General features: G+C 26.7%; 1 protein-coding gene across 4 annotated transcripts; it reads right to left on the bottom strand.

Moving 5' to 3' along the window:
* Window positions 1-307: 307 nt before the first annotated feature.
* On the bottom strand, window positions 308-10353 carry LOC112598731 (synaptic functional regulator FMR1). Of its 4 annotated transcripts, XM_025345310.1 has the most exons (12): window positions 10057-10344; window positions 9648-9962; window positions 7870-7922; window positions 6152-6472; window positions 5685-6072; window positions 5493-5630; window positions 4854-4997; window positions 4667-4791; window positions 3042-3166; window positions 2717-2974; window positions 1314-1454; window positions 308-631 (listed from the first exon to the last, which is right to left on the bottom strand). In XM_025345310.1, exons 2-12 carry the CDS (start codon window positions 9696-9698, stop codon window positions 381-383), a joined length of 1995 nt encoding a protein of 664 aa, XP_025201095.1. In that variant the 5' UTR covers window positions 9699-9962; window positions 10057-10344; the 3' UTR covers window positions 308-380. The 4 variants fall into 4 exon arrangements, with proteins under 4 accessions (XP_025201095.1, XP_025201096.1, XP_025201094.1 ...); XM_025345311.1 differs by having other exon boundaries at window positions 1371-1454; window positions 9648-10347; XM_025345309.1 differs by having other exon boundaries at window positions 9648-10344.
* Window positions 10354-17187: the final 6834 nt, after the last annotated feature.

Genomic DNA, 17187 nt, shown 5'->3' with positions numbered 1-17187 from the left:
ATCAAGGTCTTCTAGGGAAAAAACCTAATTTGTTGTTACATTTACATTTAGGTATATAAATATTTATATATTGTGTCATGCATTAAGAAAGCAGATTTCAAATAATATATCTTTTTTTTTTTATATTTAACATGACTATTTATACATTGAGAAAATAAAAAATATAAATATCTATAAGTGCAGAAAAGAATTCTAATACAATTACATTAATTCCCACACATTTTTAAGATGCTATATTTTGTTGTTAATTATTATTATTTCTTTTTAAATATTTTAAATAAAATATTTGTGGTTTGATATCTTTATACCACTAAAAATGTTTTTTTTTTTTTTTTTTAAAAAAGATGTTATCTAGATGTTGTAATAATAAGTTTATAACTTTAGGCAGAATCAGCATCAGGGGCAGAGGATGAGCCATTTACTATGACTTGCTGTCCATTAGCTGCTGAAGTTGTGGTATTGTTAGACTTGTTTTTTGTAGGAGACTTATTCTGTTGGCCTTTGGACTTTTGAGTTTTAGCTGGTTTCGAGTTTCCATTGTTAGCATTACCATTATTAGTATTTCCATTGTTGGTAGTCTGAGATGTGGTGATTGTTTCACTTTTAATGTCATTACTAAATTCATACACCCCTAAATAATCAAAATATCATTAGTTAAGAAGTATGTTTATGATCCACTATAACTATACTCAATTTAGAATAAAAGTATACCAGAGAAAATCTGTCAAGTTTGCACATTACATTATCAACCCACATTAAGGATTTTTATTGTGTGGATTTAGCTCAAGAGCACAACATTGTTCAAGATCTTATTTAATGTGCATAAAAGGAGCTGTACACTTATTCTATACTGAGTATAGTTTAAAATAACAGCAGTAATTAATTTAGCTATGTGTACATATATAAATGTTAGTATATTTAAATTTCTAAAAAGATATGTGATACAAAAGTATCTATGAGCAAGCAATTATTGTTTAATTTTATTATACTACAATTACATATGTGCTTTTGTTCAGAAGTTTGGTTATCAAAATACAATTTATGTTCAATGTTAATATACAAATAAATCATGCAACATAGGTATTTTTCTAATGCGATAACTGTATTATATTGAGTAATAAACAAACATACAGTTGCTACACAAATATTAATAAGTAGCTAATCTATCTAATAATAACAAATTTAACATGGTACTTCTGCAACATAGTCATTGAGTCTTTCCAAAACACAGTTTTTTTTTAATTCTTGCAACACAAACTTCTATCCGTGCTTTTATTATTTACAAGCTTTTTTTTTAGTAATGCATTACTTACAGTCATTAGCATTGTAACTATTACTACCAATGGGATTAGAATTGATTGATGGTTCACCTTGAGCAGCAGCTATGGCGCGATTTCTTCGTTTTTGACTGCTTTTGGACTTCGGTGCTTGCGCGTCCACACTAGATACAGACTCTAGCGCAAAATAAAATAAAATAGTAGAAAAAGAATGATAAGAAAAAATAATAATAATTAACAAAAATATTATTTCAAACCCGTTTTAATAAAAGAAATATTATTAATTTTGATTAAGGACCCTACTCTTACGCAAAGTGTTATACTTATATAAATGTAATTGTTATATGCAATTTAAGTTAAATTATAATAGAGGTATTAGTAATAAAATTTTAACAATTAACTGAAAAAAAAGAAAGTCATAAAATTTACATAAACACAAAAATGAACCAACTTCTTATAAACTAATAATATAAGTGACCTTTTAACAGCCATATTTCATAATTATACTATGAAAATTGTTTACAGTGAACGAATTATAAAATGAATAATACATAAAATGTTAAGCAAAAATAGCATTATGAAACCAATCAATATTGATATATTATAAAAACAAAATTAAATCTTTAGCAAAAATCTTTTATTATAAACTACTTTAAAATAAAGTGTACATGAAAAAAAAAAAAAAATATGTTATAACATTATGAAAATGATAATTTAAGATACTTCATTATTTGGAAATCATTACGAGAAATAAAGTTAAAATAATTATTTTGATTTTTTGCTTGGTTTTCAGATTAACTCAACTGTTTGATTATATCTTTTAATCATCAAAATACTTTGATATAAAATCAATAACAAGATTTTTTTCGATTAACTATTATATAAAATTTTAGTGTTAACTGAAGTTAACCTTAAAGTTTATTTATAATATTATTTGGATTACTCATATGAATGTCCAAGAACATTGATTGTGGTGAAATTCAAATTCAATTTAGTGTTGTTTTAATTATAAATCTCAAATTGACTGAGAACTTGAGATATATGTTTAATCTCTTTAACCATAGTTATAAATAAAAATTTATTTATACTTTTAGGTTTAAAATATATATGATTTTAAAATTTTAAATACTAAACATTCTTAAGACATGGAATTATTTAAAAACTATGACAAATTGTTTAAATTAATTAATTATGTTGCACTGGATTTATACCTAGTTAAATTTTTATGTAAGAATGTGCATTAATAAAATATTGCCAAAAAGTGCAAAATATTAAAATTAAAGCAATCTAAATCTACCTTATTTCAAAAGCCTTATTCTAATAATATACTATACTCATTATCATTATTATTTTATAAAATGAACAAGCAACACTTTTAAAAACATCATTCAAAACAAACAAACAAAAGCACAAAAATGTATTAACAACTTAATTTTTACCTCTATCACCACTGTCTTGAGCGTTATCAAGAATTGTATGCTCATCATCAGCTGTTCTTCTTCTATCATCCATTCGCCTGTTTCCACCACCCCTGGAACCACCTCTAGGAGCCGAATTACTACTACCACCACCACGACGTTCCCTGGACAAGTTGTTTCCTTGACCACCTGATCGGTTATACTGGTATTGATTAGAACGTTGAGAAGGTGGTGGAAGTCTATCATCAACTCCATCTGGATGTTGATTTCTACTACCACCTAAAAAAAAAGTCATATTTATAAATAAAAATTATACTTTTGTTTGTTTATAAAAATAAATACATACTATTGGCATAAAAATCATGCCTTGAACCTCGACCACGACCTGAGGTACCTCTGGGTCTGTTACTTCCTCTTCCCATAGAGTTACCCAAGCCATTATTCATGTTTTCGCTATCTGCATTAAAGTTACTATATAAAAAAAAAAATGAACAATAAAAAACAAATATTCAAAAATTATTGTTAATTTTTTTACAAACAAGTTTCAATTTAGTGAAAAATTCTCAAAATGTTTTGTATTTATTATTTTATATTTAACAAATCTATAAAGATTATGAATACAGTAAAAACAAGATAATTACATTTATTATAATATAATAAAAATCTCTTTTCTTATAATCTATTATTCTGTAATGTTTATGTAAATAGTGTATATTCAAAATTTGTCAACCTTATAACTCTTTAGATGCCAGTGGCCAAAGTCGCCAAAGCTTATTTTTAATAAAAAAAACAAAAAATTCTATTTTAATTTTAACCTAACCATTCAGTGTAAGTTAATTATAACAAAATATTTCAAGTTAACTTTTAATTTATTTTTGTAAGTCTGATACTTGGGGATCAAGTTATAAAGAAATAATGTGTGTAAATTTTGATTTTTCTATCAAAAATATAAATTGCAAGATTTTGTATTTATTTTATCATATCATAATCAGCTGGAAAATAGACCAAAAATGTTGATGACACATTAAATTTCTAGAAGCAAGTGACTTAATATTTATTTTCTGACTCATAATTAAAAACCAAGGCTGGAGCATATTTTAGTTATTACAATAAATTACAAAAAAATTGAATTTTTTTTTTGAAAATTATACATACTTTTCATTCTATTTAATAAATATTGTAACTTACATCAAAAATTTACACTGAATGTGTTTTATCAATTAGTTCTTCTTATAAATAATTTGCATATTTTAAATTGTAGGAAACTTAACATTTGAAAATGTAATCCTTACTTAATCAATAATGTTTAAATTCTATATTTGCTAGAAAATATTATATTTAATTAATGTTAATTTGAAAGAGTTCATGTAATTAATAACAAAAATTATCTCTCAATCAATATTATATCTGTTACATTTATATTAAATTGTGAGCAAAATGTATTTTAATTGTTGAGAATAACCAGTTTTTAATTTTTTTTATGAATATCTAAGGCCATTAAAATAATATTTTGGTAAAGTTAATGTAATCAAAAATAACTTTACCAAACAAATATATGTATACAAAAGAAATATAACATTACCATTTCTGTAATACTAGAACCTAAGAAGAGTTTGTATGTATTTTAAGCTAACAATAAAATGGTCAATTAAAAAACCAAATATTCCCTTCCCAACTTTTGATAAGCAATGTTGATAACAAGAGCAACATTAGCTGCACTAGGTATATGTAAACACTAAAAAATTATACAACCATATAGCTAGTCATATAATGATTGATAGAGGAAATTAGCACTTAGATCATGGATGTAAGGGCATAAAATAAAACTTTTTGTTCCTACTCACTCCAAAACTTACACTGAACAGTTAATTAAATATAAAGAAATAGTAATTTATAATAAAGACAGTTTTTGTACTTAAATAAACTTTTAAAAAACAAGAATTTCTGCAATATAATTTTTTTTCTATTTACCGGTCATTTCGCCTTTGCATCGTATAATTGGGAATCATGGTATGTGGATAAGCTGGTCCAGTACTGTGAATACTACGCAACTCTTGTTCCATTCCCATTTTTTCTTGCCTAATTTGTTCGAGTTCCTAAATAAAAACATTTGTATTTAGTTTAAAAATATTTATACATAAAGAGATTAAATAAGTACTTTAAGGTGTTCTAAATGATATTCTAGTAGAACTTTAGCATTAGATATGCTTTCTACTGTGCCAACAAACACAAAAGGAACTTGACCCTCTTCACGAGGAATGGTAGGTTGTGGCTCATTATCACCTTCAATTTTTACTCTGATCTACAATAACAAAAAATTAATTATATATATATAACTGATACTAATAAAAATAACTAAATATCTAAAAATAAACTAACACTATTTAATAATGACAAACATATTTTGTTAAAATATCTTGATTACAAAAACTGGCTAAAATAGATAACTATACTTACTAGTATAGTAATATACTAACTAACAATAAAAACATAAATCATCTTATGCTAAAATATAAATTATTGAATATATTTTAATTTTTTTTTTTAATTATATCCTACAGATATCAATGAAAGGGAAATAATGAATACTAAATATAAAATCATAGTATTCTTCAGAGATAAGTAATGTTTTGTATACAATTTTCTTAAATGCATGATCTTACCACTGTCTTAAAACTCAAATTTCTGTATAAGAGAGCATTGTGTCCAAGTAAACGAAAAAATTCAATTCAATAAGTTTTGACTTTAATAAGTTAGCAATACTAAAAATAATACAAGAATCGATAAACTAACTTACCACTCCACTCTTGTCAACAATATCTTGGATGTTTCGACCATTTTTACCAATAACTTTTCCTATAAAATCTCTTGGAACTTGAAGAAACTCTTCCCTATACTCTAAAATTCCTCGAGCTTTCATTACTGCATCTTTATTCTAAAAACAATAACATTAGATATTTTTACTAAAACACAGTTAAAACTAACTTACTTCTCCATAAATTTTAAAAACGCCAGTATGTTCATCTAATTCAATATTTGTAATACCGTCAACCCTGCGTGCTTGTTGGATGTTAGTGCCGTGAGCACCAATAGCTAAACCCATAAGATCATCACGAACATTAAATTCATCAGTGTAGGATGATGATGTAATTTGTAGCTTGGAACTTTCCAGTTGCCTGGCTAACTCTTCAGTCTTCTTAAGCAACATAACCTTTTGATTCAGGTTTCTGAAGTGCATGTCAGCTAACATCTGTGCTCTTTTACTGGTCAATGGCGATCGAGATATAACACTCAATACTGATTGATCAGGATTATATAACACTAGAGATGCACCAATTGCTTTCTGCAGATCTTTATGGATACCATCAATTTTAGCACTAAGATATAACATAAGCATTATTTAAAATATTTTTGTTGCATTGTAAAATTCTAACTATAAAAATAAATTATACATACGACTCTCTAACATCTTCTGGTACATCAATATCGAACTTATAAAATGTATCTCCATTAATGTGAGGATTTATGTTACTGCATCTAACTCGCTCTGGAGAAACTATTTCTGTCACTGTCGAGTTAAAATATTGGACAACAAACTGAGATGGTGGGTTACCACTTATAATTTTTATCACTGCTTTTACCCATCCATAACAAGGATGAGGTTCCCTAATTGATTTTACTTCTATTTCTTGATTATCACTAAATTCTGTACTGCATTGTTCATCTGACAAGGGAAGACGAACATTGTCACAGTTGAATTTAGTTTCAGGATACCAACTAAAAATTAATAAAAATATTTATTAAAAAACTGAATATTAGTTTAATTTTTTACTGCTAATAATGAAAAATCTATAGAAAGTATAACATAATATATGTAAATTTAATACAGCCCATTAGTCTAAGAGTTAAACACAGAATATATTCATTATCTATATTACATTTAATTTTAAAAAATAAATGCAATATTTAATATTTGTTTATGATTGATAACCATAAATTTAATTTAAGAATCAAGAAGCAATCAACAAGTGTCGAATTTAAAATAATTTAATGTTAATAAAAATTTAAAATAATTATCTACTTATTTTAAAATAAACTTATTCAGTAATAATAACGGCATAATAAATTGTTCAATAGCATATTTAGATATGAATAGATTATAAAACTTTAATATAATATATTTTAAAACCAGTTATTAAGCATTTGGCGATTGATGTACCTTATTGTATAAACTCGTTTTTTATTGATAGTATATAGAATGGAACCTCTAATTAAAAAAAAAATAACTGCATTTTTATACAGTAGTAATATTTTAATGCAGTATTTGAAAGTTTAGAATTTTAAATTACTTAATACAACATTTAACTTATAAGAAAACAAATCTTTGAAAATTAAATACTTTTTAACTATTTATTTACATTTAATTAATTGGTTATTAACAAGGAACTAGACTATACTAACATATTTGTGTTTGTAAAATATATAATAGGTATATAGCTGAGCAATTGGAAAATTAATGATAACTAAAATAAAATTAATATGGTTAATACAGAGTTGCACGGGCAATCACTTAACATTTGATAAATCAAGGATACCCAAACACATGAATAAATGTTTTATGCAACTTGTTATAATAACATGTATTTAAAATTAAAAATGTTATATCAATTAATGCTTTACTGTTATTAAATTTAATTAAAAGTTAAACCCACTACTAACTAGCATTAGGGATACTTCTTAACCATACCAACATTTAATTATCAGAAGGAAAATAATTTGTAAATATATAAATATTAAATACCTATAATCTATATCATTTTAGATAGTTAATACTTAATGACAAATAAATAATAATTTTATATATTAAACATAGGTAAAGATAGATAATAACAATTTTTAAAATAATCAACCATATTATTCAGTAAGACAAAAAAGTATTTGATCATAGCAATACTCTAATAGAATAATTTTAGTATTTAACTGAATAATTTATCAAAAAACTACTTTAAACAAGACATGTTTTTTTAAATTCTCAAATTTTGTTTTTTAAGTACAAATTATTTATGGAAAAAAAGAAACAGATACTTAACAGTAAATACAAACACAAATAATCAAATTGTAATTTTGATTATGTTTTAAAAAAAAATGTTAATTATAAATAGATAAATACTCACTCATTAGGAAAAGAAACTAGAACTTCATTTTCCATTACACCCGTGACAAAACCCTGAAATAAATAATTAAAATTAATTCTACATATAACACAAAATCAATTATTTAATATACAATAGAACTTCGATTATTCAGACTAATTATTGTCAAGAGTGGTCCGGATAAATAAATATTTGGATGATTGACATAATACGACATATAAAAGTTATATAATCATATGAATATATTAAATGTTACATTTTAACACAGAAATTCACTCTTTTTAATGATTGACTGACTAAACGGTACAATGATTAAACGACAACTGACATATTAAGAATAATATTTATTCTTTATCTATCAATGATTATAATTATGAAAAACAATGAAATTCGATTATGATTTACGAGTTATTAAGACTAATTTTTTTTCTTGTTCAATTGATTGGCAATCAGATAATCGGAGTTCTGCTATATAATAGTATTATTAATATACTATTAATTACCTATACAAATATCAAATAAATTCTATACAAGAAATAAAAATCAAAATCAAAACTAAAAAGGACATGATACCATATTATTAAATATATATTACAACAGTTTTAAGTACATAGATTACCATATTTCTATTTACATGTCCAATGAACTTAATAAGTACATATAACACTGTACGAATCTACAGATGTTAAACCGTTTTAATAGTAATAGGTAAATTGTAGGTGAAATAAAATATAAATCAGTATAGGTCATCACGACTTGAATCTAGCAAAAATGTTTGGCACATACTATTAGTAAGAAATTCTTACCATACTTGTAACATGAGTTTTAATCAGCAAGTATATTATATAGTAACATGTATTACAAGTAGGTACTTACATTGATTTTTATCCTATATTTAGGAACAAAAAAATAATTTTATAATGATGCAAAAGCTTAATCCTATTAAGGTTTGGTGAAAAATAGGTATAACTAAATCTAGGCATTTGCATATATTAGTTGTAAACAAAGTTCTATAAAATAATAATACCTACATGAAAATAAATTAAGTGTACCATCATAGAAACTATATTATATTTGTGTAGAGGTATTAAATTAAAAAGCAATGTAAATAGTCAAATTTGAAAAATAATTTTCATCAGAGCTCGGTTACATCATGATCACTTACACTTCAGATATATTGTAGCTTGTATCAGGTAGATTATTCAGATGATGGAATTAAATTAACTGATTTATTTTAATACCTAACAATATAGTATAATAAGTATTTTCATATAATTGATAGGTAGTTAAGTGAAATTTAAATAGATGTATCTCATAATGAACGAAAGAGACAAAATCGTTGGTGCACAACAAAGAAACAATGAAAACAGAGCATAGGTAGTAGCAAAATACCTAGAATAGTTCTAACCATAGTTATTATATCCTTAAGCGAGCTGGCAATGCACAATTAATTGGTGAATAATTAAATGAAATTACAGGGGTAGGTATCATGCAATAAGAGCCAAGTGGTTATGATGATGGGTGGGAGGGGAGAAGGGCGATGAATAATTTACAAAAAAAACTCGAATAACCTCAAACATAGAGGAGAGCTTTCAAAAATTGGACGAAAAGACTCGTCCGAAAAGGATTGAAGGAAGTTACAGGCGTATTTCGTCCAAAGACTCAGTCACACACCACCGACTCAACGGGGAAAACCGGTGGCGTCGGCGACCATAACCTATTAAAATCGCACACGGGTGCGACGACGGCAGACGCTACGGCGACAGCCGCCCCTTGGCAAACTCTCAACGGTAACTCACCTCGTAATAGGCGCCATTCTCGAAGAGCACCTCGACCTTAAGATCGTCCATTGCTGTGCACGGTGTGTGTGCGGGTGTGTAACGATGTTGAAGACTCGTCGTCGCGTGTCTGGGTGGTGTGCGATTTATGGCGATGGCGGTGGCGGTGTCGGAGCGGCAATAAAGCGTTCTCGGCGTGCCGTTGGTGGCGGTTTCGGCGGTGCGCGTATACGGCGAGTGACGACAAACGACGTGACCACGACTACGAAACGTACGTACGGTAAGGCGGCGCCCGTGCGTGCGTGCAATACGGCTTCGGCGGCGTCGCGGTATACACTATACAGTAGTAATAATAATAATATTATTAAAATAATAAAAAAAATAACAATTTATCAATACAAATAGGTATAAAATTAATAATATAATTAACCGAAAACGCGTATACGTTCTGTGCGCGTGTGTGTGTATAATGATACGCGGGGATTTTCGGCGTTTTTCACACTGTACAATATTATTATCCGCTGCTCTTCGTTCGGTCGGCGAGTGAGTGGTGCTGCGTCTGTGCGTGCGTGCGTTCGCGATGAGTGTTATCGGGGACGCGCGTGCAACGGCGGCGCGGTGTCAGTGATGGTGAATGGGGGGAAAAAAATTAAGAAGATTTGATGCTCCTCTGCCAAGTGCTGACTGCTCGTCGTTCGGTTGTCGTGTAACGTTTAGCGATTCGCGATTGTGCGTTGATGCTCTTCGCCTTTCGGGCTTCGGCCGTTAATCGTTTTCAGCGATCGGTGTATTAACGCCGAAACTGACTATGAAAAAGGAAGTTAACCGACAGTCGTGTTCTGTGCGGCTGCGGTTAGTTTGTAATGTTTATGTCTGTAGAGAAAACAGGGATAGTGTCGTCAATCTAGAATGATGTTTGTCGCTTCGACAACAATTTATAATATTTATGCTGTATTATGTTTTTATATACTATGTGGCCAGTATGTGCTCGACTGTATTATTGTGTTACCACAAGCTGTCGTGAGTGGTTTGTTTCGCGTATTGCGTATATGATATAGTGTAAAATATCTAATTAGCATTAAATAGTGAAAAACTACTCATTACTGGAAAAACGATATTGTAAACTTCTAATGTAGGGTGTTTGCCGTATTTGTGTGTTGTATTCCGTGGGGGTGAGGGGAAAACAAACAACCATAAAGAAAAAAAATTGCTCTTACTCGTCAAATCATGCGTCACAACGATTTATTATGCGATGTATACGCTAACGGACCAATGGTAGCGAGCGGAGCTGTGTGCAGTGTGACCGGTAACGGAAACGTGTGAAATTCCTTTGACCGGCGACATTGTTTTTACTATATTTTTATCAGCTGCTGCAAACTACCGCCACCGGCTAATCAAAATAAATAATAATAATTATTAAATTTTATTATTATAAAACTTTGCAGTTTGCATTAGGTTTATGCATTTTTACTGCAACGCGGTACAGGCGCAAAATTTAAACTAATCATATATTACGTATAATTTGATTTTAAAAAAATACATTAAACCTGACTAAATTTTGCGTGGTCCAGTCCAGAGTCGCTTAAAACCTTAGAATTTTAAGTTAGATACTTTAAATATTCTATGATATAATTTGGTTATACTATTTAAAAATTATGTTGAGTGCAAATTAGTAAATATTCTAAACATCTGATGTATTTTGAACATCGCGAATTGTCATTTTTTATTCAGTCTACCGATAAATTTACTGATATTGGCCAGCACAAAATGTTACAATAAGTTGTGCATAATTCATATGTTTTCCAACAAAATACATACTTTTTGAAATAATCTGGATTAAATTTAAATAGATACTGCCTATTACCTACCAGATCCTACCTACCTTATAAATTTATATGCACATAACGTTAGCAGGATACCATATGTGTCATTAAATCATCGAAATAATATTTTTAATTAAGAACTTTTATAACAAAATATCTTTTGAACTGATATTTTAAAATCTTAAAATTGTACTTAATTTAATAAATGAAAGGCCAATGACTGATGAATATTTATAGATCTATACATTATTCAATAATAATCAAGCTATTTACAATTGGATTTGAACAGCTATCCTTTGAGAAATGGATCACTTATTACTTATTAAAAACTTTATTCTACACTTTCAATCATTTATCATTCATAAATTTCAATTGTCTATAAATAGTTAAAAAAATCTAAATATTTTGAAACTATACTTACTATACATAGAATACAATAATATAAATACTTAGTGAAAATTTCAAGTTTTTGCGGTTATTTGTTTTTGTATTATAATAAAATATAGTAGTCAATTTAGTCAAAATCTGGTTTAGCATTAAAATTTCATTTTTTCTTTAATGTTTTGGTTTTTTTTCGATTATAAAAAAAATATTGAGAATTTTTAATTTTGATCTCTTCAAAGTATAAACTAGATTCAAATTTTCTATACAAAACCAACCTTAAGTAAAAAATCGAAACATTTTTCTGTAATCTGTATTATAACGTATCGTTTATACACAAATAAAAACACATCATTGAAAAATCAATTTAAAATTTGTAAGTTCATATTACTCATTACCGCGACTAAGGAGGTGCACAGAGGACTTGTGCACTCCCAAAAAAATAAAGGCCTTTTTTAAAAAAAAAAAATTTATTTTTGATTGAGATAATAGGTATCTACTTATTCTATACTTATACCTATTATGTTCCTAACTATATACATATTTATGTTTATATTTATATGTATACTAGCTATATAAACTTATAATATCTAATTATTCTAATGATTGCATAGGTAATATTCAAATATAATAATTGTAACTTCTAACAGTTCTAACCGCCACATAAACGTAGTTGTTTGTAAAATAACAATCATAAATATATCATATTTTATTTATATAATAATTAGGTATTCGTATATGGTATACCAGAATTTGATAATTGAAAATTGAACAAATTTTAAATAAATATAAATTGCAATCGAGAAAATTAATGTTAAAATACGTAGTTTTGTTAATTTAATTTTGTTAACCTTTAATTGTATTACAAATATTAAAACAAAGTATGCAATAGGCATGTATGATATCTACATTAGCAGTTATTGTTTTTATAAGTTTATTTTGTAATCTAATGGTAGTTAGAGGCGTGGAGGCTTTTAGCTTTGTCCCCATGGGTGTGTGAGCTCTTCACTATTTGTGAACCCCCAAAAGTATTGTTCTAGTTGCGCCTATGATATTACTAAAAAAATTAAATAATAATGAAAAAATTGTAATGTACAAATGAAGTTATAAAAGACTCAGGAGATAAAGATAAACTTGTGGGTATACAGCATGCAATTTGGATATTCCAAATTATATTTATTTTTTTGGCATCCAATTCGGATGCACGATGCACCGTTCACACGTACCCATCAGATAGTGCTGAACTTGCTGAACTCGACTAAGGAGAATTTACCAACGATATAGTCATTAAAATCGAGTACCTACCTATTAAGATAAAAGTGATTACATTTGAAAAACAAATTTTGTAATAATTTCAAAAGATTTTTAACTCTGAGCACTGAAATTTGCATCATGATATCTTCGATATTTTTATTAATTAGGTATGTAGACAAACAGATATCAGTTACTGTGCGAAGAAAATAAACGAAAATTACTTTGTGTTCTTAATTCTTATATTCTATTTATTCACAAACAAGTATTGAATATTCTCATAATTATGTGTAGGGGCATCCCTACTCCTTGGATAGTTTTCTAGGGAAGGGAGGCGAACCCATGTCTTAAATCAATAATTACTCTATGCATATACAAATAACGTAAAAAAGTATTGTTTGAAACATTCATCTTTAATGTTTATTTAAGTTTTATTACTGTTAAAATAATTAAGTACAATGTAATATATTATATAGTAGTAGAAACAATGAAATAATTAATAATAACATAATTATAATTTATAATAATAATAAATAAGTACAATTTATTATACAAGTGCTTATCACTCTGATTATCCGTAGATAATAATTACTTACTATCTTTGTAGTAATTAGTTTTTGATTTTTCTACTTATAATGGTAAATTAAAATTGTTATCATTATTAATTTGTTGACAATGAGAGTAATTTTGTACATTAAAAATTGTTATGGGGAGGGTCGAATAAATTATAAATTTTAAGTAAAAAAAAATGACGTAGATATTAGGTAAATATTTTCAGTTTAACTATTTTTAAAAATTAATTTTTTTCCAGGACATAACTCATATACCCCAAAACACAAGAGCTCTTAAATCTTGTATCATTGCTAATTGCTATACAACCTGTACATCAATAATTTCATCAAGACAATTCATTTACTGTGATTTATTCATAGAATAAATCACATACAAGTACTAATAAAACTTAATACGTAACGATTAAAAAAAAATTATAATTTTTAAGTTTTTTTAATATCATATATTTTTAACTCCACAGCATTTTATTCTTAAATAGTATCTTTTTGATGATTTAAAGATACGTATACAAATAAAATTTAAAAAGAGTATATTTTAAATTATTAATAATTTGTTATAATTGTATAAGAAGTTAATTACATACTATTTAAATGAGTGGATTATTAAAATATACATCCTAAAACGTCAATGCTCTTTGAGAAAATACTCATTGCTTTTAAAAGAATCACCTTATATTTTTAACTGAAATATTTAATAAAAGATAAACTATTAATATAAATAATTGAAGTTTAATTATTCTGGGATGATTCATGATTGGCTAAATGCTATCGGAACTCCACACCAAGACATATTATATATTATTAAAAGTTTCTAAACCGGTTCTATTCCGACTGAAGACAACTCTAGAAGTTTACTCATTTTTATTAATTGCTTGTGACGAAACTATGAAAGACATAATGAAAATATTTGTTGATAGCCGTTCACCAAAAATAGCTAAATATTACTTATACAAAAATAACTTTACTATCGTCACAATTCACAAGTGACACAAGTCACAATTCCCAACTCCCAAATATTATTAAGTATATTTTATCAGAAAAATAAAACAATATATATTTAATAAACCGTGCAGCGTGTTCGTATTTGAATTTATAAATTATAAACAGTACTTGTTCGATATTCAAAATCCACACAACTCAATATCACTAAAAAGTAAAAATATATTACGTTTAGTACACGTTTGGACTCATGATATCCCAAATCAAAATGATTCAAAATTGTCAATCAAAAGTTTTTCACGTAAAACAATAGATTTACTGTTGAACAAGGCAACTCTCGCCCCTAAAGCTGGTTGCTGTGGTCCCCCGATATAGTGAACTAACTTTTACAACGTTAGTATCTATAGAAGATAATCCTCATCAAATTCCTGACACACTATTAGCTACCTTTTTTGATGACACAGTTATATTATCTAATGAATAGTGACCAGTATTCACACACAATTTTTTATTTATTTTAACACTCTTTGAGTAAATTATATGGCCTATGTGTATAATATTTTAAATTTAACTCTCCATTCAAATTTTAAAATCATTTCCAATGAATCTAAACCATCATATCATTAATTTCACAACAAACGTGTTGATTTGTGATCTAATGTTCATGAGTCTACTCATATAAATTAGAGTTGTAAGAAACAAATGTTCTTTCAGCTTTGTTTTCGACTCAATTTTTTTAATTTATGTATAACGTAGGTAATTATGTAAAAAAAAATAGTTACGGAGATAAATATTTTATCGCATGACGTTCAAAATGATCACACAAAAGCAAAAATCTACTTTACTCGCTGTATAAAATATAGTAGGTTATTAGATAATAGATACCTACCGTACTATAACTATTGACTACTATGTACTAGTCACTAGTACACGACCTATTATTCTTAAATTAAAATATTAAAATTTAAGAAACACTAAACACAATTATTAATTATCACAAATCACAATAAATTCATAAAAATGTAAATTAATTGTTTTAATAGATCTTGACGTACACGCTAAAATGCTAAATCATCATAACTTAGAAGTCATTGAATATTAACAATACATTAAATAAATTGCATAAATAATTTTGTAAGAAGTGTTTTTAAATAGTTTCGCCTTGTCAGAATCAAATTTTTCTGTCAATAGATAAATATTTAACCATCGTAATGATAATTTTAGTTATTTTTAATTATAATACCCAATACCCACATTTATATTTGTATAATGATACAATTTAAATATAGATTGCTACTTAAAATACAATCATCAGATAATAAAAAATAACAAAATATTAGAAAACAGTTTGAATGCTATTTTATAATAATTGAAAATAACGAAAATAAAATTTCCATAGTATTAATTGACTAATAAAATATTAATTAATAGGCATAGTAAGTATATAGTATATCTTATGGTTTTCATAATAGACACTGCATAAGTCAAAGATAACAGAGCCGTAATCTTGTTAAATATTTGAGTAAAACTATTTAAATGCTATACATTATAATAGTATATTTACTACTATCTATAATACTTTTTAAATAAAATATTTTTTAATTACCAAAGTAACTATTTGACTTATAATTTCAAAGGTACGAAGTTATTTGTATTTAAATAGGTACGTACTTTACACAATTTATCTGTCATTGGCTTTGTTTGCATTATGAATATTCCTTATTTTCTACTCAGAAATACAATATTCATAAATAACCCACTATAGGTGTAATAAACTCAAAACATTTTTAATTATTTTCATCTTATATTAATAGGTAATAATATTTATATTTGTCCATTTATATTTTGTTTAGGTTAGGTTAGATTATTCTTATTTACAACAATTATTTTGCTATTCTGATGGGTGTATCTATTATTAATGAATATTACTTGATTTCACCAGAAAAAAATGATAAATTATAAAATGCAGTGTTCATCACTTGATGTTATTTGGTTTAAGAAAAATAACTAAAACTTCATGAGCAAATCAACTTAGGTGTAACTTTGCCCACACATATGAACTACTAATGTGTGCAGCGCCATTTTTAACTTAACACAGTCAAATGAGTGATTTCGTGTTTTTTTTTTTTTGAGGGGGGGGAGGACTATGGAGTATTAAAAATTTAGTACTGAGTACCTACTAAATTTTGGATTGGAGTTTTATCAGAAACTTGATGGGACTATTGGACCAAGTTGTTTATTTACATATCTAAAACGTATATTGTACATGATATATTATATTATACTATTAATAATAAATAAAAATATTTATTAAGTATAAATCTATACCATATAAAATTACAATGTTGTCCCAAATGACTTAAATATTATGAAGTTTATATATTACATTGCATGTTGATGTTACACAGATTGTTTTGTTCTGTTACAATTTATTCATTAACAATCATCAATTATATAAAGGCTAGCAGGCATTGAATACTCATTAGAATATATAAACATATTAAACATCAGAACATAAATATACATAGAGTGATTAATCAGTATCCTAATTAAATTAACTAAGATTAAAATAAAGTAAAATTAATTATGAAGAGA

This window comes from Melanaphis sacchari, unplaced genomic scaffold (genome assembly GCF_002803265.2).
Source record: "Melanaphis sacchari strain LSU unplaced genomic scaffold, SCAv2.0 Contig4_pilon_pilon, whole genome shotgun sequence".
Taxonomy (NCBI): domain Eukaryota; kingdom Metazoa; phylum Arthropoda; class Insecta; order Hemiptera; family Aphididae; genus Melanaphis; species Melanaphis sacchari.
Note: the sequence above shows the minus strand (reverse complement) of the source record. Positions and strands in the feature narration are given on the sequence as shown.